Here is a 20,222-nt window from a genome sequence, read left to right as displayed (position 1 = left end):
TGGCTTAGACTCAGCAGGAGGGGTCAGAAGAAAGAGATATTTCTGCTGACAGAGGGGGAACAGTGGGGCTGCAGCCTGAGATGTCACTCATGAGGAAAGCAAAGGTGGCCCTAGCCCCAGAGAAGAGGGGGCAGGGAGAGACTTCACTTTCTTTCATCTGCTTTGGACTTTGCCTGCAATTGACTCGACTTCCCCAGTTGCACTGAATTTCCTGTTCCAAACTCATCCCTCAGCTCTTCCCTTAAGCCCTCTTCTCCCAGGCCTCACGTTTCACTTCCACACGCCCCCCCCTTCTTGCCCCATCTGCCCTGAGCCTGTTGCCAATTGCTGCAGCCTCCTTCTCTCTCATCTAGTTGTGAAGAAGTGGCAGATACTCCAAGGCTTGGGTGACTCAAGAAGAAGGGAGGACATCTTTTGGGGACCAGAGGAAGTGGCTCTAGAGGTACAGGGGAAGTAAGGAGGGGAGAGGGTCAAGGGGACAGGGCAGAAGATGGTAACCCTACCCTAGGGAGGGGTTGCCGCAGCCATCAACAAGGGATTTAGTGTCCAGGCCCTGGTGAGCAAAGCCAGAGCTGTACTGCCTGTCTCTCCCTAAACTGCCCCCACCCCCATCTCTAACTCAGCGTCTGGGAGCATAGATAGCCCTCTGGGCTGCCCCATCTCTGATAGGGTATCCCCCCCAAGAAAATGGGACACCGAGGCAGCCGAGTAACCCAAGAGGCTACAGAATGTGCTGATGGCAGAGGGGTAAGGATAAATGTTTCAGGATGAGAGCAGGGGTCACCCTAAGTCATGGAATGAGGTTCACCTCATCCTACACTGAATTCTCTTTAACCCAAGGGATTCACATGGTGGCACCTGGTCCTCCACTATGCTTCACTCTATCTGTCAGCAAGAGCAAGGTGAAATGGGGATCTGGCCTATGGATTGTGCTCAGGACCTGGGCACACCCCACTAACAGATGTTAAGGAAAGGGGCCCAGGGAAACTGGGTAAAGCAGAAGCTCTGGACTAAAGGAACAGTGGGGACAGATTTCTGGGGACAAGTCTAGGGGAAATGAGGACAAAAGAGAGCTGGGGTGGGGATGGAGCAGAGAGACAGGGCCACCAGGGTCAGAGGGAAGTTTAAGAGCAGTGGGGAAAAGGGACAGCAGCAAGCTGGCTAGCAGCAGCCAGGTGGGCGGGGACCCCAAGGCTGGGTGCAAAAGCCACAAGTTGTTGCTAAGCGGCTGGCCCTGGTGTCAGCTTCCTCAGAGAAGCAGCTGCTATGAACCACCCCTCCTCACCCCTGCTCCAAGATGGGGGTGTCTCTCAGTTACCAAGAGGGCAGCTGCTAGAGAAGCAGAGAGGGTACCAAGGGATATGGGCAGGGGAAGAGAGGAAGGTGGAGGGGAGAGGCTCAATGAGTGTGTTGATGAAAAGTCAGTGATGGGAAAAAGCCTGGTGACCCTGGCCTCAAGTCTTTCCTCTGTCCAGGCCTGAGTTTCCTGAAATGAACAAGGAGGAGTATGTGCTATTGAAAGTATTTTTTTTTTTTTTTTTTTGGCCCAGGCTGGGTTTGAACCCGCTACCTCCAGCATACGTCCGGCATATGGGGCCGGTGCCCTACCCCTTTGAGCCACAGACACCACCCTTATTGAAGGTATTCTTAAGGTTGCTTCTCACTCTGGGGCTAAGTTCCTAAACAGAGAACAGCATAGGAGATAATAGGGCAGAGGAAAGAGAACCCCCCCACTTTTAGGAGGAGGGGTGGCCCGCAGGAATGGACAACCTAGAGGATTTAGCCTCCCAGATTCATCCCTTCTTCTGCCTGGACTTGGGGGAAGGCGTAGCCTCCTGGGTGAGTTGAGGACAAGATGCTCCTTCCCGCCCCCTTTTCACAGTTCCAACAAACTCTTCCCCTGAAGCAGAGTCCTGCTGTGACCTGGGTGGGGGTGGGGAGCTCAGACAATGGGATGTAAATTTTGGGGGTCACATCACCAGGTGTCTCTACCTGGCTCAGCACCCACTGTCTCCTGTTGGAGTCAAGCTCAGCATCTGCCAAGCCTTTTGGCACTGGCTGGCTTCTTCCCACCCACACCTCGAGGAGTGACAGAGGCCACTGTCTTCAGCAGCAGGAATGCCCAAACATGGAGAGGGGCAGACAGGAGAGATGGGCAGCTTCAGGAGAGTTGAGAGCATGAGGGCAGGAGGCAGGCTTTACAGGACATTCCTGCCAACAGGCCTTTAAGGTTATTGATTCCCACATCCCCCAGCTTCCCAAAGCAGGAAACTGAAGTCAAAGAAGGAAAGCCACCAGCTTGGAGCTGCAACAGGATCACTATCAGGGAGGCTGCAGGTGTGAACTGGGATGGAGGGAGGTTCCTTTCCTTTGGAGGTCTCCAGGGGCAGAAGGTGTTTGTTCTTCCTTTCACACCTAAAGACTGGAGCTGAGAGAATGGGAGAGACCTAGTTATGAAGAACGTAGAGATTGAGCCTGGCCAATCCCTGGCCAGTTCTGAACTTTGGTTTTGCCACCTGCAAAGAAAACCTTAAAGGTTAATAGTCTCTCAGGCTCCAACAGACAAGATGTGCCAGTCTGGGGTTTGGGTGGGTGTTCTTGGACCCCTCCCCTGGCCCATCTTTGGAAGGCAAGTGCCTGAAGGCTGGCAGGGTTTGGGGGAGGGGGAAGCCTCAGAGCACCAGTTGCTGCTAGATTAGGAGAGGATCAGGCCCTGCTTACCCTGGGGCGCCATAGCTTTCCATCACCATCTCACTTGGAGAACACAGCACCCAGATCTCTAAAGCATCCCCACTCTCCTTTTCAAGGCTAATTCTATCCCCATCCTCCTGAGGCCAAGGATTGAGGGAGCCCCAGAGATTACACAAAATAGAGAGCCAGCAGGCTTCCCTCGGCTAGCTCCCAGTCTGGGTGGCCTGTGAGCCCAGCTGTCTCCTGTCCATCTACCAACAGGACGCAAGGCCCAGAATAGCAAGGTCATGAGCATGGGTAGGGCCTCCTGGAGGTGGGAGGTGAGGCTGAGGGGCATGAGTATGGGCTCCGCACTGCCTGGAGGGACAGTGAGGCAGGACGGCAAGAGGCAGAGCTGGTTGGAGGGTAGGGAGAGGGCCAAGCAAAATAGGTGAGATTCTTCAAACCCTGGCCCCTCCTTATTGGCACCCGCCACCCCCAGAGCTGGGAAGCCCAGGGATGCCCTCTGTTGGAGAGCACAGCCACAGCTCAGGAAGTTAGATTCTGAGAGCACGACCTTGTTCAAGAGGGAAAAGGAGTAAGTAGGGAGGCATGCCAACTGGTGAGTGCCATGAGCTGGTGGAGGCAAGCAGGTGTGGAAGGTGGAGCTGTGCACCTGAACCTTCAGATTTTCAAGAGAAGCCAGCACGCTAATTTTTTTTTTTTTAAGAGAGAGAGTTTTTTTTGTAGAGATAGTCTCACTTTACCACCCTCGGTAGAGTGCCATGACATCACAAGACCCACAGCAACCTCCAGCTCTTGGGTTTATGTGATTCTCCTGCCTCAGCCTCCCGAGCAGCTGGGACTACAGGCGCCCACCACAACGCCTGGCTATTTTTTTGTTGCAGTTTGGCCGGGGCTGAGTTTGAACCCACCACCCTTGGTATATGGGGCCGGCGCCCTACTCACTGAGCCACAGACGCTGCCCAAGAGACAGAGTCTTTATCACCCTTGGTAGAGTGCTATGGTGTCACAGCTCACAGCAACCTCTAACTCCTGGGCTTAGGTGATTCTCTTGCCTCAGCCTCCTGAGTAGCTGGGACTATAGGCGCCTGACACAATGCCCGGCTATTTTTTTGTTGCAGTTTGGCCGGGGCCGGGTTTGAACCCTTGGTATATGGGGCCGGCGCCCTTCTCACTGAGCCACAGGTGCTGCCCAGCAATCTGAAAAAAAATTTTTTTTCTTTGCAGTTTTTGGCCGGGGCCAGGTTTGAACCCACCACCTCCAGTATGTGGGGCTGGTGCCCTACTCCTTGAGCCACAGGCACCACCCAGCAATCTGAATTTTTATGTGAAACTCAAATGGAAGCATTATCCAGGCCAATTTATGTCAGCAGCTGTAATTTGGTGGAAACTTCACATTTTACAGATGAGAATACTAGGCCCAGAGTGAGTATACCTTGCCCAAGTCCCAGCCAATGAGAAGCAGTCGGGACCAAAGCCAATGTTCTTTGTCATCCATTTTCCAGCCTGGTTCTGAGAGGAGGGCAGGCAGCCTGCCCTTGGGCCCTTCTGCAACCAGACTCTGTGACTACCACATTAAATCTCTCCCAACAGATTCAATGTGTCTCCACCATCTCTCCTACCTTCTCCCTAAGGCAAGAAGCCTTAACTCAAAAATTCAGAGCAGGGGCTTGGTGCCCTTAGCTCAGTGGTTAGGGCACTGGCCACATGCACTGGGGCTGGTGGGTTCGAACCCAGCCCAGGCCTGCCAAACAATGACAACAACAGCAGCAAAAAATAGATGGGCTTTGTGGCAGGTGCCTGTAGTCCCAGCTATTTGGGAAGCTAAGGCAAGAGAATTGCTTAAACCCAAGAGTTTGAGGTTGCTGTGAGCTGTGATGCCACGGCACTCTACCAAAGGTAACAAAGTGAGATTCTGTCTCAAAAAAACAAAAAATTTCAGGCCAGTCACCGTGGCTCATGACTAATCCTAGCACTCTGGGAGGCCAAGGTGGGTGGACTGCCTGAGCTCACAGGTTCGACACCAGGCTGAACAAGAGCAAGACCTTGTCTCTAAAAATAGCCAGATGTTGTAGCAGGCGCCTGTAGTCCCAGCTATGTGGGAGGCTGAGGCAAGAGAATCACTTAAGCCCAAGAGTTTGAGGTTGTTGTGAGCTGTGATGCCACAGCACTCTACCAAGGGTGACAAAGTAAGACTCTGTCTCAAAAAAAAAATTCAGAGCAGGAAGGGCTTTTGGAGATCATCAGTCTTGCATTTGCTGTGCTAACTTGTTTTTTTTGTTTTTGTAGAGACAGAGTCTCACTTTACTGCCCTCGGTAGAGTGCCGTGGCATCACACGGCTCACAGCAACCTCCAGCTCTTGGGCTTATGTGATTGTCTTGCCTCAGCCTCCCGAGCAGCTGGGACTACAGGCACCCGCCACAACACCCAGCTAATTTTTGGTTGCAGTTTGGCTGGGGCTGGGTTTGAACCCACCACCCTCGGTATATGGGGCCGGCGCCCTACTCACTGAGCCACAGGCACCGCCCTGCTGTGCTAACTTGTTTTTTTTTTTTTGTGCTAACTTGTTAAAAGAACTTGTGGAGGGAGGAGCCCCAGTGGTTCACACCTGTACTCTCGGAGGCTGAGGTGTTTGAACTCAGGAGCTGGAGACCAGCCTGAGCAAGAGGAAGCCCCTATCTTTACCAAAAATAGAAAAATTGGCCAGGCGCAGTGGCTCACACATGTAATCCTAGCACTCAGTGAGGCGGAGGTGAGTGGATTGCCTGAGCTCACAGGTTTGAGACCAGCCTGAGCCAGAGTGAGACCTTGTCTCTAAAAGATAGCTGGGTGTTGTGGTGGGCACCTGTAGTCCCAGCTACTTGGGAGAGTGAGGCAAGAGAATTGCTTAAGCCCAAGAGTTTGAAGTTGCTGTGAGCTGTCACACCATAGAACTCTACCAAAGGCAACAAAGTGACACTCTGTCTCAAAAAAAAAAAAGGAAAGAAAAATTAGCCAGGTGTGGTGGCAGAAGCCTGTAGAGAAGGCTGAGGCAAGAGGATTGCTTGAGCTCAGGAGTTGGGAGATAGCAGTGAGTTACGACCATAACACTGCACTCTACCTGGAGTGATGAAGATAGACTGTCTCAAAAAAAAAAAAAAAAAAAGCACTTGCTGGAGACCTGAAGAAGCACCACTTAGTTCTGGACTTACACTCAATAAACAAGACCCAGAGAGGCACCACCCCAGAAGGACAGGACTGGAGACTGACAGGCAAGACCTGGGCCAGCTCTGGTGCTCCAGCTCCAAGCTGCCTTCCTGACGCATCTGTCCCAGTCTCTACTACAAATACTGGCATCACAATGCAACTGAGATAAACCCTTTTATTTATTTATGCTTCTCCATTTTGTTTAAAACAACAACAACAACAACCTTAATATAACTGACAGCCCTTCCCCCTCTCACCCTTCTTGGGCTCAGGGGTGGTTAATGGGGAAATGGCCCTCAGGGATGGGGCTGACCACAAGAGCCCCTTAGGGAGGTAATGGAGCCCAAATCCCCTGCCCAGGGGAAGGGGGCACCTGTAGTGTATAAACTGGGGGCAGGGAGAGGGGGAATCAACAGGGCTCTTAAACCTCTGCTTGTACCAACATATATGCCCTTGGCCAACAAGGTCAGGAAGCATGTGGAAAGGATTTCTACCTCCTCTAAGTCCCTACCCAGCCCAGTCTCCAGTCTCACACTGAACTAAGGGCTGGAGAACATAGTGGAGGAGGGGTGGGTTAGGGCATCTCACACAAAGGAGTACTGGTTATTAATGGCTCTGGGGTGGGCCCCTTCTTCTTCGTCACCCCCTCGTGGTAACTGCTGGAGCTGCACCATCGGGGTCACCCCTGAGTCCCCACCAGATCCAATGCCTCCCTGGGCCTCTGTGCCTGGCACTATGGCCTCTTCCAATTCAACCATGGGGACCAACTCAGCCACGGGGACCAGCTCTTCCTGGAGCCCTCCACCGCCCGCTTTCTCTTTCTCTTGCCTCTCTTTGGCTGCTGTGGCTGTTGCTGCCGCCACTTCTGGCGTCCCCGACGCCTCTTCTGCCCCAGGATGTGGGAGATCTGTCCATGAAGGGGGTTCAGGGGGCTGGGGTAGGTCATGGGAGGTGTTTGATTCTGGATAGGAACAGTAAGAAGACAGACTGATTGTGGAGGGAGGCAAGCTCTTGCAGAGGCCTCCCCTTGGCTTGTCCCCCAGGAGCCATGTGCTATCTCCCCCACATCCCACGTCTCCTGAGTGAACCCCCCATCCATGGAAGATGGATCATGGGCGGTGGTGAGAGGAGGACCACACTTACACACAGTCACTCGCTCCGAAGGGCATGAGGGTGGAGGAGGCATCGGGGTGGCATCCATCTCCCTCGCACACCCCTGCATGGCTCCCAGCCTGTTCCCGGCCTGGGGGGAGGGGCAACGTGGGGACAGATGGGACGTGGGGTGGGGGAAAGGGAGAGATCAGACAGGGATATCAGACATCACAGGAGCAGGGAAGGGGAGCAGACAGAGCATCCGCAAGGAGGGCAGGCCAAAGGCCAAGCTGTGCAGAAGAGCAAAGACAAGGCCAGGGAGGATGGATTCAGGAGACAGACGATGGAACAGAGGGGTCTGATGGAATGGGAATGCACCAGCCCACCTTGCAACTGCCTCTCTGCTCCAGCAAGGAGCATTCTGCCTTTCTATGTCCTGTTGGCTTATCTGTTTCCCTCCCAAACCCCCAGGCACAGGAACCTTCTCTACCCTGCTCTCCCAAGCAAAGCCTCTCCTTACAGCACCCCCCACACCATCTTTCTGGCGCACACACCTCACTTCTTGGGTGCACGGGCACCTCCTCCCCTGCAGACCTGCTCTGCTCACCCTGCTGTCGCTGGGAGGATGGGACATAGCTGACAAGGACAACATCACTGGAGCCTCCAGACTCCAGAGGGATGGGGTGCACCCGGAAATGCTCAAGCATATCGAAAATGGACTGGAACCAAAGGTGCTGGACCCGGCACTGACCCTCCTCATTCAGAGACAAACGCAGGTGCTGAGGGCAGGATGAACAAGGTTAGAGAGGAGCCTAAGTCCTGCCAGTTACAAAACCCTCCTCCCCAGACAGTGCTCCCTTAATTCACCCACAAACTCAGCATGGAATAGAGCCTGTTCCTCAGTCACTTACCTTGGCCTTGCCCTGAAAGTTGAAAGTGAGGACGTATTCACCCTGTCTGGTCTCGCTCTGCCGTACCAGGAAGACACCATGGGAACCAGTGCCTCCTGTCAGCACTAATTGGGCAGCCTTGAGTCGAGAAAGCATCCCATGGAACCAAGGATATCCAGAGAGGGGCTGGTCCCCATCACCTCCCTCTGACTCCCCCTGGAACAGGAATGACCCTTCAGGAAGGAGAGAGGGAGGGAAACCAGGGTGTCAAGGAAGGGTGTCTCCCTATCCTGGGAGAAAAGAGCCCTGCTTTCCCCTTGAGGTACTTCTCTCCCCTCATGTGGCATTTCCCTCCCCGTCAGATCCCTCAGGATCTCAAGGTAGGAGTTTCAGGAAGGCAGGCAGCAGAGACACACACTCACACCTGTTACCTGTGGCTGTTTCCGGAGTGTCCAGGGGAGGGTAAGGGGCTGAGAGGGGATGAACTGTCCCTGCTGGGGGTCCTTCTTCAATGGGGATGCGGGGGGGCAATTCTGGGGGAAGCAGTTCCATTGAGTCAAAATGGGAGGCAGCAATGGAGGCAGAACTGGGGGAAATGGATGCTGAGGGGCGGTCTGAGAGACCCCCATATGCTCCTGGAAAAAACAGGGAAGGCAAAGTTGAGAACTCAAGAAGCTCCTCTAGGGCAGGACTGGTTTCCTGGGCCCATGCCCTTGCTAACAGTCTACCCCATGTACATGACAGAGGTCACCTGGCCGAAATGCCAACACCTCTGCAGGCAATGACCCCTGCTGGGTTTTCACCAATGGCTCCTAACTTATGCTTTTTGCACTGCTAAGGGACTGCAGAGTTATTGCAAGGAAGTCCTAGAATTCAAATGCCTGTATCTTTTCTGAATCAACAGCTGAAAGACTGATGTACAGGTGGACGGTAGAATGCCTCCAATATTTTGATGTTGGCTCGGTGCCTGTAGCTCAGTGACTAGAGTGGTGGCCACATATACCGAAGCTGGTAGGTTCCAGCCTGGACCAGGCCTGCTAAAGAACAATGACAACTCAAACAAAAACAACAAAAATAGCTGGATGTTGTGGCGGGCACCCATGGTCCCAGCTACTTGGGAGGCTGAGGCAAGAGAATCGTTTAAGCCCAAGAGTGTGAGGTTGCTGTGAGCTGTGAGGCCACAACACTCTACTGAGGGCGACATGAAATAAATAAATAATTGGGTTTTTGTCTCATCATTGAGTTTGAAAAGTTCTTTACATATCTGGCTGCAAGTCTTTCAGCATACGTATGCTTTTCACATATTTCTGTGTGCAGCTTGCCTTTTCATTTCACAGGTGCAGTTTAACATGTATATTGATATCTGTCTCCAGATAAATTTCATGAGGGAGGCTCTGAGCCTGTAGCTCAAGCAGCTAGGGCGCCAGCCACATACACCAGAGCTGGCAGGTTCAAATCCAACCCTAGTCCACCAAACAATGACAACTACAACTACAAAAAAATAGCTGGGCATTGTGGCAGATGACTGTAGTCCCAGCTACTTGGGAGCTGAGCAAGAGCTAGACCCCATTTCTAAAAATAGCTGGGCATCATGGCCCATGCCTATGTCACTCTACCAGAGTGACTGTAGTCCCAGCTACTTGGGAGGCTGAGGCAAGAGAATCGCTTAAGTCCAAGAGGCTGAGGTTGCTGTGAGCTGTGATGTCAAAGCACTCTACCAAGGGCGACATAGTAAGACTCTGTCTCAAAAATATATATATATTTTTTTTTTAATGTTAAAAAGGAGTTCTTTTTGGACCCTAGGACAAAGACCCAACTCTAAGAAGCATCAAAGATGCTCCTTTTTAAAAATCCCCTCAACTTCAATTTTGTTTTTTCTTTTTTACAGTTTTTGGCCGGGGCTGGGTTTGAACCTGCCACCTCTGGCATATGGGGCTGGCACCCTATTCCTTTGAGCCACAGGCACTGCCACAATTTTTTTTTTTTTAAAGTAGAGGTAGGGTCTCACTATGGACTCCTAGCCTCAAGCAATTCTCCTGCCTCAGCCTCTCAAAGTGGTGTGACTACAGACCTCAGCCATTGTCCCTGGCCTCTCAATCTTTACCTTGTATTCATGTATGCTTCACTTCAGTTCAATTATCCCATCCAATTTTTCCAAACCCTGGGCCTTCCCACTGCAGGTCTCTGTCTTCACCATTTGGCCTCCTTCGAGCCATGTTCTTTCTTCCATCTTCCCCTGTTCTCTTCTCCCTCTGAGCTCCCAAGGTACGTCCAATTTGTGCTGCTCAGGGGACACTAGCATAGACTCTCTGATTTGGGGACTTTTTTTTTTGAGACAGAGTCTCACTTTGTCGCCCTTGGTAGAGTCATAGCTCATAGCAACCTCAAACTCTTGGGCTCAAGTGATTCTCTTGCTTCAGTCTCCCAAGTAGCTGGGACTACAGGCACCCACCACAACGCCTGGCTATTTGTTTTAGAGATGGGGTCTTGCTCTTGCTCAGGCTGGTCTCGAACCAGTGAGCTCAGGCAATCCGCCTGCCTCAGCCTCCCAGTGGGGACCTGTTTTTTTTTTTTTTTTTTTGAGACAGAGCCTCAAGTTGTCACCCTGGGTAGAGTGCCATGGCACCACAGCTCACAGCAGCCTCCAACTCCCGGGCTCAAGTGATTCTCCTGCCTCTGCCTCCCAAGCAGCTGGGACTACAGGCACCTGCCACAATGCCCAGCTATTTTTTGGTTGCAGCCATCATTGTTGTTCAGCAGGCCCGGGCTGGATTCGAACCTGCCAACTCAGGTGTACATGACTGGCACCCCAGCTGCTTGAGCCACAGGTGCCGAGCCAGTGGACCTGTTTTTTAATAGTATCTTGCCAACCCAGCTAGGCTGTAAAACTAATGGGCAAAGAGCTCATCTCAGACATCTGTGAGTGCCCATATCCTGCCCCTGAGCCTAGCATAGGGCCACATAAATGCTAGGGCCTCCCTAAGTATCTGTGGAGCAGCAGGCCTGAGCCAATATGAATGTTGTACATAGTTAGTGCTCAGAAGACACGCATGTATGGACTGTAGAGAGCAGTGGCTCAGGAAGCAGGCTGGGTACAGCCCCAATCTTTGTCAGCAACTCTCACATGACTCCAGAAAAGTCCTTTTTACTCCCTGGTCTTAGCTGCTTGAGAGCTGATGACTTGTAAGATCCATTTTAGTGCTAAGACTTTATGCTTCATTCGTTCATTCAATGAACACTATGTGTGCTAGGCACTATGCAGCTGAAACTCAGAATGGGGGGTCAAGAGAAAAGGGTATGGAAGAAACTGAGCCTAAAAAAATGAGTTGGGACCAGGAGGTGATACGTGTCTTTATGTGTATCTGCGTGGGTAGGATATGTGTATTTCATCAGACCAAAAAGTAGAGGCAAAAGAAAATTTGGTGCCACTGACATACACACAGAGACACAAACTTAAGAGCATAACAAAGATTTCTACAAAGCTACTGGAAGCTTAGAGAAGAAAACTGTCATTCCAGCCAGAAGATGGAAGATTTTTGGTAAAATGACAAGGCTGGGTGTAGAAGACTGAACAGGAGTTTGCTTGGGACCTGTGTGGAGTTGGGGATGGTGATGATTCTAAAAGGCAAACTGTGGCTTGAGAATACCTGGCATGTGCAGGGACAAAAGACAAACATTCAGTGGGGGTAGGGCAGCTGGGAATAGCAAAGGGATGTACAACAGAGCCTAAGAGCATGAAGCCTGACAGCAATGGCTTGCATAACAGCTTCTGAGGCTCACAACTCTCTAAGGCTCCATCCTTACCCTGTGATAGGCGGTCGTTGCTCTCACTGGGTCCCAGCAGCACATCCTGGCCGGGCAGACTCTCTGAGTGATTCATGCAGGACAGCTCCAGGCTGTCTGTGTTCTCCTTTGTAAGGAATGAGGTCCCAGGGGCAAGAGGGAGGGTCATGGGGCGGGGACTGGTAGCAGGGCATGGTCTGCAGAGACAGGGAAAATGGTGCAGGGAGGAAAATCACCAGGTGAGAGGCACAAGGCTGCTCCCCACCTCCATGTCCCCTCAGTGACAGAAGTCAGGTTCCTCACCCTGGGCTTAGGCAGTCTTGGATGTCAGACACCCAGGCCTTCACATGTTGAGCATCAGCTGTCTCCAGGATATACTCTGAGGGGCCTTCCACCTATGGACACAAGAGGAGGGTCTCACCAAGCACAGGGGTCAGGGAGGAGGCCCACAAGTCACATCTAGGTCCTGAGTGCTTAATCCACCTCTAATTAGAACACAAGACATGTAGGCTATCTAAAAAAACACAGGCTGGGTGCGATGGCTCATGACTGTAATTCTAAAACTTTGGGAGGATCACTTGAGACCAGGAGTTCAAGACTAGCTGGAGCAACAAAGCAAGACACCATATATTCAAAAAACAGAAAAATAGGGCGGTGCCTGTGGCTCAGTCAGTAAGGCGCCAGCCCCATATACCGAGGGTGGCGGGTTCAAACCCGGCCCCAGCTGAACTGCAACCAAAAAAAAAAAAAAAAAAAAAAAAATAGCCGGGCGTTGTGGCGGGGGCCTGTAGTCCCAGCTACTCGGGAGGCTGAGGCAAGAGAATCGCTTAAGCCCAGGAGTTAGAGGTTGCTGTGAGCTGTGTGATGCCATGGCACTCTACCGAGGGCCATAAAGTGAGACTCTGTCTCTACAAAAAAAAAAAAAAAAAAAACAAACAAAAAACAGAAAAATTAGCCTGGCATGGTGGCACATCCCTGTAATCCCAGCTTTTCAGAGGGCTAATGCAGGAGGATCTCTTAAGCTCAGGAAGTGGGAGGTTGCAGTGAACTATGATAATGCCACTCACTTTAGCCTGGGTGACAAAGCAAGACTGTCTCAGAAAAAAAAAAAAGAAAAAAAATTAAACTCTTTTTGAGACAGAGTCCCACTCTGTCACCCTGGGGTTGAATGCCGTGACATCATAGCTCACAGCAACCTCAAACTTTTGGGCTGAAGAGATCCTCTTGCCTCAGCTTCCCAAGTAGCTGGGACTATAGGCACCCACCACAGCACCTGGCTAGTTTTTCTATTTTAGTAGAGACAGTCTCACTCTTGCTCTGACTGTTCTCGAACTCCACCGGCTTGACCTCCCAGAGTGTTAGGATTACAGGTGTTAGCCACTGTGCCTGACTATGGAGGCATTGTTTTTAAGAACAGGATAATCTCCCTTTCTACCCACCTTCCAGACAAGTTACAGCTCCAGGCATACATTCTCAAGAACACTTACCTACCCTATCCCACCAATGTTGCTTGCTTAAATGTACTGAGAGGTTTTTTCCCCCAACATAAGCATTTCCAGGGGGTAAGGAGCTCAGAGTTCTCACCTTAACCACAAATGTGTTCTCCCGGTCAGGCATTTCCAAGGCTGTGGTTGTCCGGACATCCGTGATAGTAGAGCAGGGAATGCTGAGTCGGGGCCGAGATGCCTAGGTTGGGAAGGAGAACAAGATCTGGGATTTGGGTGTATGGGGACCATCTTTCCTTCTAATTCCTAAAGGAGTTGGACAAAGGTAATAATGCTTTCTCAGTCCTGCCCATAGGTAACACACAGCCAGAAGCTAGCTTTAAAAACAAAAAGTAGGGTGGCACCTGTAGCTCAAGCAGCTAAGGCGCCAGCCACATACACCAGAGCTGGTGGGTTTGAATCCAGCCCAGGACTGCCAGTGACAATTACAACCAAAAAATAACTAGGCATTGTGGCAGGCGCCTGTAGTCCCAGCTACTCGGGAGTCGGAGGTAAAAGAATGGCTTAAGCACAGGAGTTGGACGTTGCTGTAAGCTGTGACGCCAAGCACTCTACCCAGGGTGATAGCTTGAGGCTCTGTCTCAAAAAAATAAATAAAGTAAGCAAAACTACATGTGTGGGCTGGAATACCCTACAGCTTCTGTGCAGAACCAAGTTACCACCCTGGCTACTCTATCACTGGCCCCCAGTCACCCACCCTCCTTGGAGCCTCACCTTGGGTGGTACAAAGAACTCCAGACGACTTCCTCCTCCTCCTTGACTTCCTCCTCCTCCTTCTCCTTCGCTTCGAAGCAGTAAGCGACACTTCTGCCACTGAGGTTGCCCTCCCCCTCCCCGACCCACACCTGCTGGGTCAGGAGCTGCCTCTTCAGCCCCCATGAAACTCAGCAGCTCTTCCCTCTGCACCATCCCAGCACCGTCTTTCAAGGTCCCCCCTCCCCGACTGAGTCTCAGCTTCTCAAAACGGTGAGTCCATCTTTCCCCAGGAGACGTTCCATCACTAGCCAGTCCCCTACCAACCATCCCAGCCCCGCCAGAGGAGTTGGAGTTGCTGTTTCCTCCTAAGACTGGGAGGCCTGATGAGGTCTCCAGGGGCCCAGCTGGGGAGGAAGGGTCAACGGTGCCCCTCCACTGCAGGATGCCACGGACTGAACCTCGGACGGAGCGACCCACTGAGCGCAGGGAGAAGCGTTTCTTTAGCTTCGGCTTTGAGGAGGTTGCAGAGGAGGAAGAGACTGAGGAAGGGAGGGGGCCGGCCAGGTCCTCAGATGATCGAGAAGGGCCCAGCACAGCCAGAGGCCCACCCACCCTGCAGCTCTCAAGGGACAGGTCATGTGAGATCTCCACACCAGGACTCAAGGGAGCCAGGATGGGTGGTGAGAGGGAGCCAGAGGCCCGGGCCACCTCAGCTTCGAAGTGCTGCAGGAAGAGCTCGGCAAAACGGCGGGAGAAGGCGGCCTCCGCCCCAGGCCCCGCATATTGGGGGTGGGAAGCCAGGTAGAGGCGAAAACGGTGGGCAAAATCCAGGGCAGCAGCCCGGGCATGGGACTCACAGAACTCCCGCCAACTAGGGGGAGGGGGTGGCGGTAGCGGGGGAGGGGAGAGGGAGGCCCCATCCTCTGGGGAAGGGGCACCATTCATGATGGCCCCCAGGAGGTGGAGAGGGGGAGCCTGTGGGGAGGGGCAGCAAAGAGGGAAGTGGCCAGAAGACACGGGCTGAGCGGCAACAGCTGCAGAAGAGAGAGGCACATACATGGGGTCACTGCTGAGGTGGGACTAAGACAGAGTCCCACCCCAAGCCAGAGACTCCCTAGGCCAGTTCAGACTCCTCATAAAGCAATGGGGGAATAAAACCAAACTGCCTTTCCTTCTCCCAAATCCTCACAGCCCACAAGCCTCATTCAATTAGTGCCCCAAAGTCTAGCCTGCCCATACCCTGCTGCCTTCCCGCCACCCCCCTGGCTTCAGATACAGGAGGGCTGTGGAGCACCTTCCTCCAGAAAAAAAAATCTATTCTAGATCACCTCTATGATGGATCCTCCAATATTCATTATACACTTCCTATGTGTCATTCTAGAGGATTCCACATGGTTTTCTTACCTTTCCCTGTGACAGGTTTTACCAGCCTAACAGCTGAGGAAATTGAAGCTCAGAAAAGTTTCAGAACTCCAAGTCTACTGTTTTTCCCACTGCGTAATCCTTGTCACTAGGAAGTAACTGGACCAGCCTCAGCCACAGTGCCTTACTGCCCCAGCTCTGGGGATGGGTGCAGAAGGAGCTGGGACTACAAAGCTCTGAGACCCTGCCTCCTGCATCTTATGGACTGGCTCATTAGAGAGAGGTTACCCATTAAGGAGGATGGGTGGATGATGGACTGAAATACCAATTATTTTGAAAGCTGACCCCGGAGTCTAGCACCCAAGCACTGTGAGAAGGAGAAGCTACAGCCCGCTCTACTTCTTTGGTGCTCCTTCCACCTGGGGCCCAGAGGCAATGGCACTAGAGACACTGTGGTTTGGGTGAGGGTGAGTCTCTGCTGACCACAACATCACAGGGAGCTGGGACCCCAGGATTTTTCACCTTCTTCTTCCCTCACTGGGGAATGTGCCCTAAAGGCTGCCTAGCCTGCTGGTTAAGGCCATAGGTTCTACAGTCAGACTTAGGCTGAAACCCCAGTTCAGCCACCTATTAGCTGTGAGAGCTTGACAAATTACATGTCCTCTCTGAGCCTCGGTTTTTGTATCTGTAAAACAGTTAACAATCCCCACCTGCTAGGATTATTGGGAGAATTAAGTGGAATATGTCAGTGCTTGACACAAATTAAGCATCCAATAAATGACTGCCATTATTACTATCTTCATGGGGGAGAAGAGTATTATGATTCAAATTTTCTAAAAGAGAAATTAGAGAAAGGAAGATCCTTTCCAAGGTCTTACAACTAGAAAGTGGTGGAGCTGGGTATGGAATTTACAACCCATGCTCTTCTGTTAGTGCTGCTCTTCTATGCTGTACTGGAAGGGGACTGGGGCCAGGACAGTTTAGGAAAGTCTCTACCAAACTCTCCACAACCTCAGACCCTTACTCAAACCTACATCCCGCTGTAAGTCAGTGACCCTTCCCCTCCCACCTTGACTTAGGCCCTACACATTCAGACGGACCCAACCACAGGACAACTCCAAACCAAAAAGCTGCCAGGAGACGATAGAGTCATGGAGCACGAGGGAACCGAGCCAAGAGGTGCAGACACAGCAGAGACCAATCTCCAGCTAGAGGCCACCTCAGCTCACAGGGGCCCACCCACCCCTCTGCACCACGGGCAGACCCAGCCCCTTCAGGCCCGCTGATCCTGCGGCTCCTAAGCTGGTGACTCAGTTTCCCTTCTGTCAAGCAGAACTCAAACACATTTTCCCGGTGCACCTGCCTCTTGGCTCAGTTCTGATATTCCTGAAGAGCGGGTGGTGGAGGGTGCAGGCTCCGCTCCAGGCTTGGACCCTCCCGGCCCGGTGGTCAGTCCACTCCGACCCGACCCTACTCCCTGGACACCTCGCACCCGCCCATTCCCTGGGGCCGCAGCCTCCTCGGGACCAGCCCTATCTGCTGCACTCTGTGGGACCGAGCGCCCCCTGCCCTACACGCCCACCCCCACCGAGTGCTCCTCTCAGGCGCCGGGGCCGGGTCGCGGAAAGGGACGAAGCATTTGAAGAGGGGGGTTCCGGTTCCGGTCCCACCTGCATCTCGGTCCCCGCGGTTAGCTCCGGCGGCGGCGGCAGCTCCCGCTCCCTGCGCCCCCCCCCTCGCCCCGCTCCGCGACTAGCACTCAGCCCAGTTCTGCGCAGGCGTCGGGACACCTTTTTCCGTCGCCGAAGGAAGCGACCATAGAGAGGAGCGGCGAGAGGGAAGGGCATCTTCGTACTTACTTCCGCCATCTTCCTGCACAACGCAGATCCTTAAGACCTGTAGTTGTGAATCTGGTAGGGCTTCAGTGACTTTTCTTTTTGCACCTAAAAGGGACCCCAGAGGCAGCCGTGGGAAGGTGTGAGATCCCACCAGAACGTCCTCCCGAAGGAAACTCGGGACAAAGGAGAGATGTCAACCATAGGAAGGCCACTTGAAGCAACAAAGTCCCTAGGCTTGGCTGAAGGCTAGAGTAGCCTCCGAGTACCGGAAACCAGCGAGATGATGAGGCTTTTTGAAGGGCCCGCTACAGCCTAGAGCGTCTGGCCCGGACGCTGAGGGGAACGCGGACACCGCCCCCAAGATCTGGGCAAGGGAAGAAGCGGGTGACCTTGCCGGGCGGGAGGCGGAGCCTTACTTAACTTAGGACCTTGGTTTTCTCTAAGGAAAAGGGTAGGCGGTCGAGGAGTTTCCATATCTGAGAGGGGAAATAAGGATAGGGGACAGAACTAATGAGGTCGATTTTGGATGTGCTTGTGGGACGTCAGGAAGTAGGTGGATATACAAGCCTAGAGCTCAAGAGTGACATCAAGGCCAATTATAGAAATTGAGAACAATTAAGTTATACAGGGTAGTTAAAATCATGAGCATAATGAGATCCTCTTATCAATTCTGTCTTTCATTGACCCAGCTGTAGCTGGCCTAAACCATAGGGAATCCATAATCTATGGCTCAGGTACTGAAAAGTCCACAGTGGATCAAACTTCTGGACAGCTGAATATAGGGGCCAAGATACCAGCAACCTGTGGTTCACCATCTTCAGTTCTGCTTTCCCTATGCATGTGGCATCATTTTCAGGCAGGCTCTCCTCTCATAGTGGCAAGATGGCTTTCTGTAGCTCCCAATTTAAATCCCAATAGCCTAGCAATTCTAGCAGAACAGTACTGTTTTTCTGAAATTCCCAATGAAATTTCCAGAACTGACCATCTGATTGGGTCAAGTGTCCCTTCTTGAACCTTACAGAAGCCAGTAACCCAATAAATTGGAGATGGATAAATACCGACTGTCATAAGAATTTTTGTTCAAGGCTGAGGCTGCCAGATGGAGTTGGAAAAACTTGTGGAAAGGCTTGGCCTAGCCAATCTTAGCCACCCCCCACCCCCCAACTCTAACCAAACTAACCTCAACTCACAAATGGCTTTTGTTGAGCCTATCACCAGCTTTGTTTATCCCTCTTGCCAGCTAAGAGGAAGATGTCAGTGAAAAGGACCCTATTCCTGTGGTCCATCCTACTCACACCCCCTTGCTTTGTAAGTTGGTCCATCATTGTCTGAGAGAGAGACAGTTGAAAAATACAGAAAGGCAAGTGGCTGGTGATGATGAATTAGGTTGGAAGTGGTATGTCTAAGCTGTCTAGTAAAACTTCCTGTGATGACTGAAATGTTCTACATTGGCACTGGCGCTATCCAATATTGTAGCCACTAGCCACAAAGGGCTATTAAGCACTTGAAATGTGGCTAGTGTAAGTAAAGAACAGATAGTTTTTTGGTTTTCGAGACAGAGTCTCACTTTGTCACCCTTGGTAGAGTGCTGTAGCTTCATAGCTCACAGCAACCTCAAACTCTTGAGCTCAAGCAATTCTCTTGCCTCAACCTCCCAAGCAACTGGGACTACAGGCACCCACCCCAATGCTAGTTTTTATTTTATTATGTTTTTGTTTTTTGAGGCAGAGCCTCAAGCTGTCTCTCTGGGTAGAGTGCTTTGGCATCATAGCTCACGGCAACCTCCAACTCCTGGGCTCAAGCGATTCTGTCTCCGCCTCCCAAGTAGCTGGGACCACAGGCACCTGCCACAACGCCGGCTATTTTTTTGGTTGCAGCTGTAGTTGTTTGGTGGACCCGGGCTAGATACGAACCCGCCAGCTCAGATGTATGTGGCTGGCGCCTTAGCTGCTTGAGCCACAGGCGCCAAGCCAACAACACTAGTTTTTAGAGATGGAGACTTGCTCTCACTCAGACTCCTGAACTCAGCTCATCCACCTGCCTTGGGTTCCCAATGTTAGGAGTACAGGTGTGAGCCTGCACCTGACCTAAGAACTGAGGTTTTAATTTCAGTTAATTAAAATTAAAACAGGTAGGTCATGGTGGCTCACATCTGTAATCCCAGTATTTTGGGAGGTCAAGGTGGGAGGATCACTTGAGCCTAGGAGTTGAGATGAGCCTGGGCAATGTAGCAAGACCGCATCTCTGCAAAATAATTTAAAAAAATGGTGGTGCATGCCTATAGTCCTAGCTATTTGTGAGCCTGAGGCAGGAGGATCCTGTGAGCCCAGGAGTTTGAGGCTCCAGTGAGTTATAATCATGCCACTACACTCCAGCCTGGGCGATAGAGTGAGACCCTGTGTCTAAAAATAAGTAAAATTAAAACAGCCACAGGTACCTAGTGGCTACTAGCCAGGGCAGGAGTTGCTGGAGTCATCCTTGGACAAATAGGTGGAGCTGTCCAGCAGAGATGGATTTATAACCTGAGCCGTACAAAGCAGTTTAGTGGTGATCAGACATGGGAAGTAGTTGAAGCCATGCAGGTCTTTAGAGAAGAGAGCCTAGGGCCTGGTCTGGGGAACAATCAACACTTAACAGGTAGGCAAAGAAAGAGAAGTAGAAAGTGCTAAGATGATGTCTTGGGTCAGGGTTCCCAGAAATGCCTTAAGATGAGGATTTGTGTACAAATGATTTATTAAGAAAGTGCTTGGGCGGCGCCTGTGGCTCAGCGGGTAGGGCGCCAGTCCCATATGCCAGAGGTGGCGGGTTCAAACCCAGCCCCGGCCAAAAAAAAAAAAAAAAAAGAAAGTGCTGTTAGGGGCAGCACCTGTGGCTCAAGGAGTAGGGCGCCGGTCCCATATGCCGGAGGTGATGGGTTCAAACCCAGCCCCGGGCCAAAAAAAAAGAGAAAGTGCTGTTAGTAGAAATCAGTAAGGGAGTGGGAGAAGGAGGAGAGGGAAGGAAAGGAAGCCAAGCAGTATGTGATGTCAGGCAGATAGTAGTTCAGTTTGATCTCACCAAAGAGCTCTGGATATAAGCATGCCTCAGATTTGTCCAGAAACAAAGGAGCTGGGCCTTTCATACACAAACATCCCTCAGTCATTGACCAGCAGCTACTACAGCCTGGGAGATGTCA

The 20,222-nt window shown here is 51.9% G+C and overlaps 1 protein-coding gene across 6 annotated transcripts; it reads right to left on the bottom strand.

Moving 5' to 3' along the window:
* Positions 1-6,039: 6,039 nt before the first annotated feature.
* SH2B1 (SH2B adaptor protein 1) lies at positions 6,040-17,314 on the bottom strand. Of its 6 annotated transcripts, none has more exons than XM_053557011.1 (10): positions 17,069-17,314; positions 13,866-14,881; positions 13,231-13,332; positions 11,950-12,041; positions 11,668-11,843; positions 8,295-8,498; positions 7,885-8,096; positions 7,528-7,752; positions 7,025-7,124; positions 6,040-6,842 (listed from the first exon to the last, which is right to left on the bottom strand). In XM_053557011.1, coding segments are annotated over exons 2-10 (2,040 nt in total). In that variant the 5' UTR covers positions 14,793-14,881; positions 17,069-17,314; the 3' UTR covers positions 6,040-6,840. The 6 variants fall into 6 exon arrangements, with proteins under 6 accessions (XP_053412986.1, XP_053412984.1, XP_053412985.1 ...); XM_053557009.1 differs by lacking the exon at positions 17,069-17,314 and adding an exon at positions 16,880-17,033; XM_053557010.1 differs by lacking the exon at positions 17,069-17,314 and adding an exon at positions 15,252-16,867.
* Positions 17,315-20,222: the final 2,908 nt, after the last annotated feature.

This window comes from Nycticebus coucang, chromosome 12 (assembly GCF_027406575.1).
Source record: "Nycticebus coucang isolate mNycCou1 chromosome 12, mNycCou1.pri, whole genome shotgun sequence".
Taxonomy (NCBI): Eukaryota; Metazoa; Chordata; class Mammalia; order Primates; family Lorisidae; genus Nycticebus; species Nycticebus coucang.
This window is presented reverse-complemented; position numbering and strand designations above follow the sequence as displayed.

Coding starts and splice junctions, on each gene's coding strand:
- SH2B1 (XM_053557007.1), bottom strand. CDS start 14,906: ATGTATGTGCCTCTCTCTTCTGCAGCTGTTGCCGCTCAGCCCGTGTCT. Junction 11,844..11,949: donor CAAGACTGCCTAAGCCCAGG/GTGAGGAACCTG, acceptor CTGTCTCTGCAG/ACCATGCCCTGCTACCAGTC. Junction 8,097..8,294: donor CACTCCGGAAACAGCCACAG/GTAACAGGTGTG, acceptor TCCTTCCTGAAG/GGTCATTCCTGTTCCAGGGG.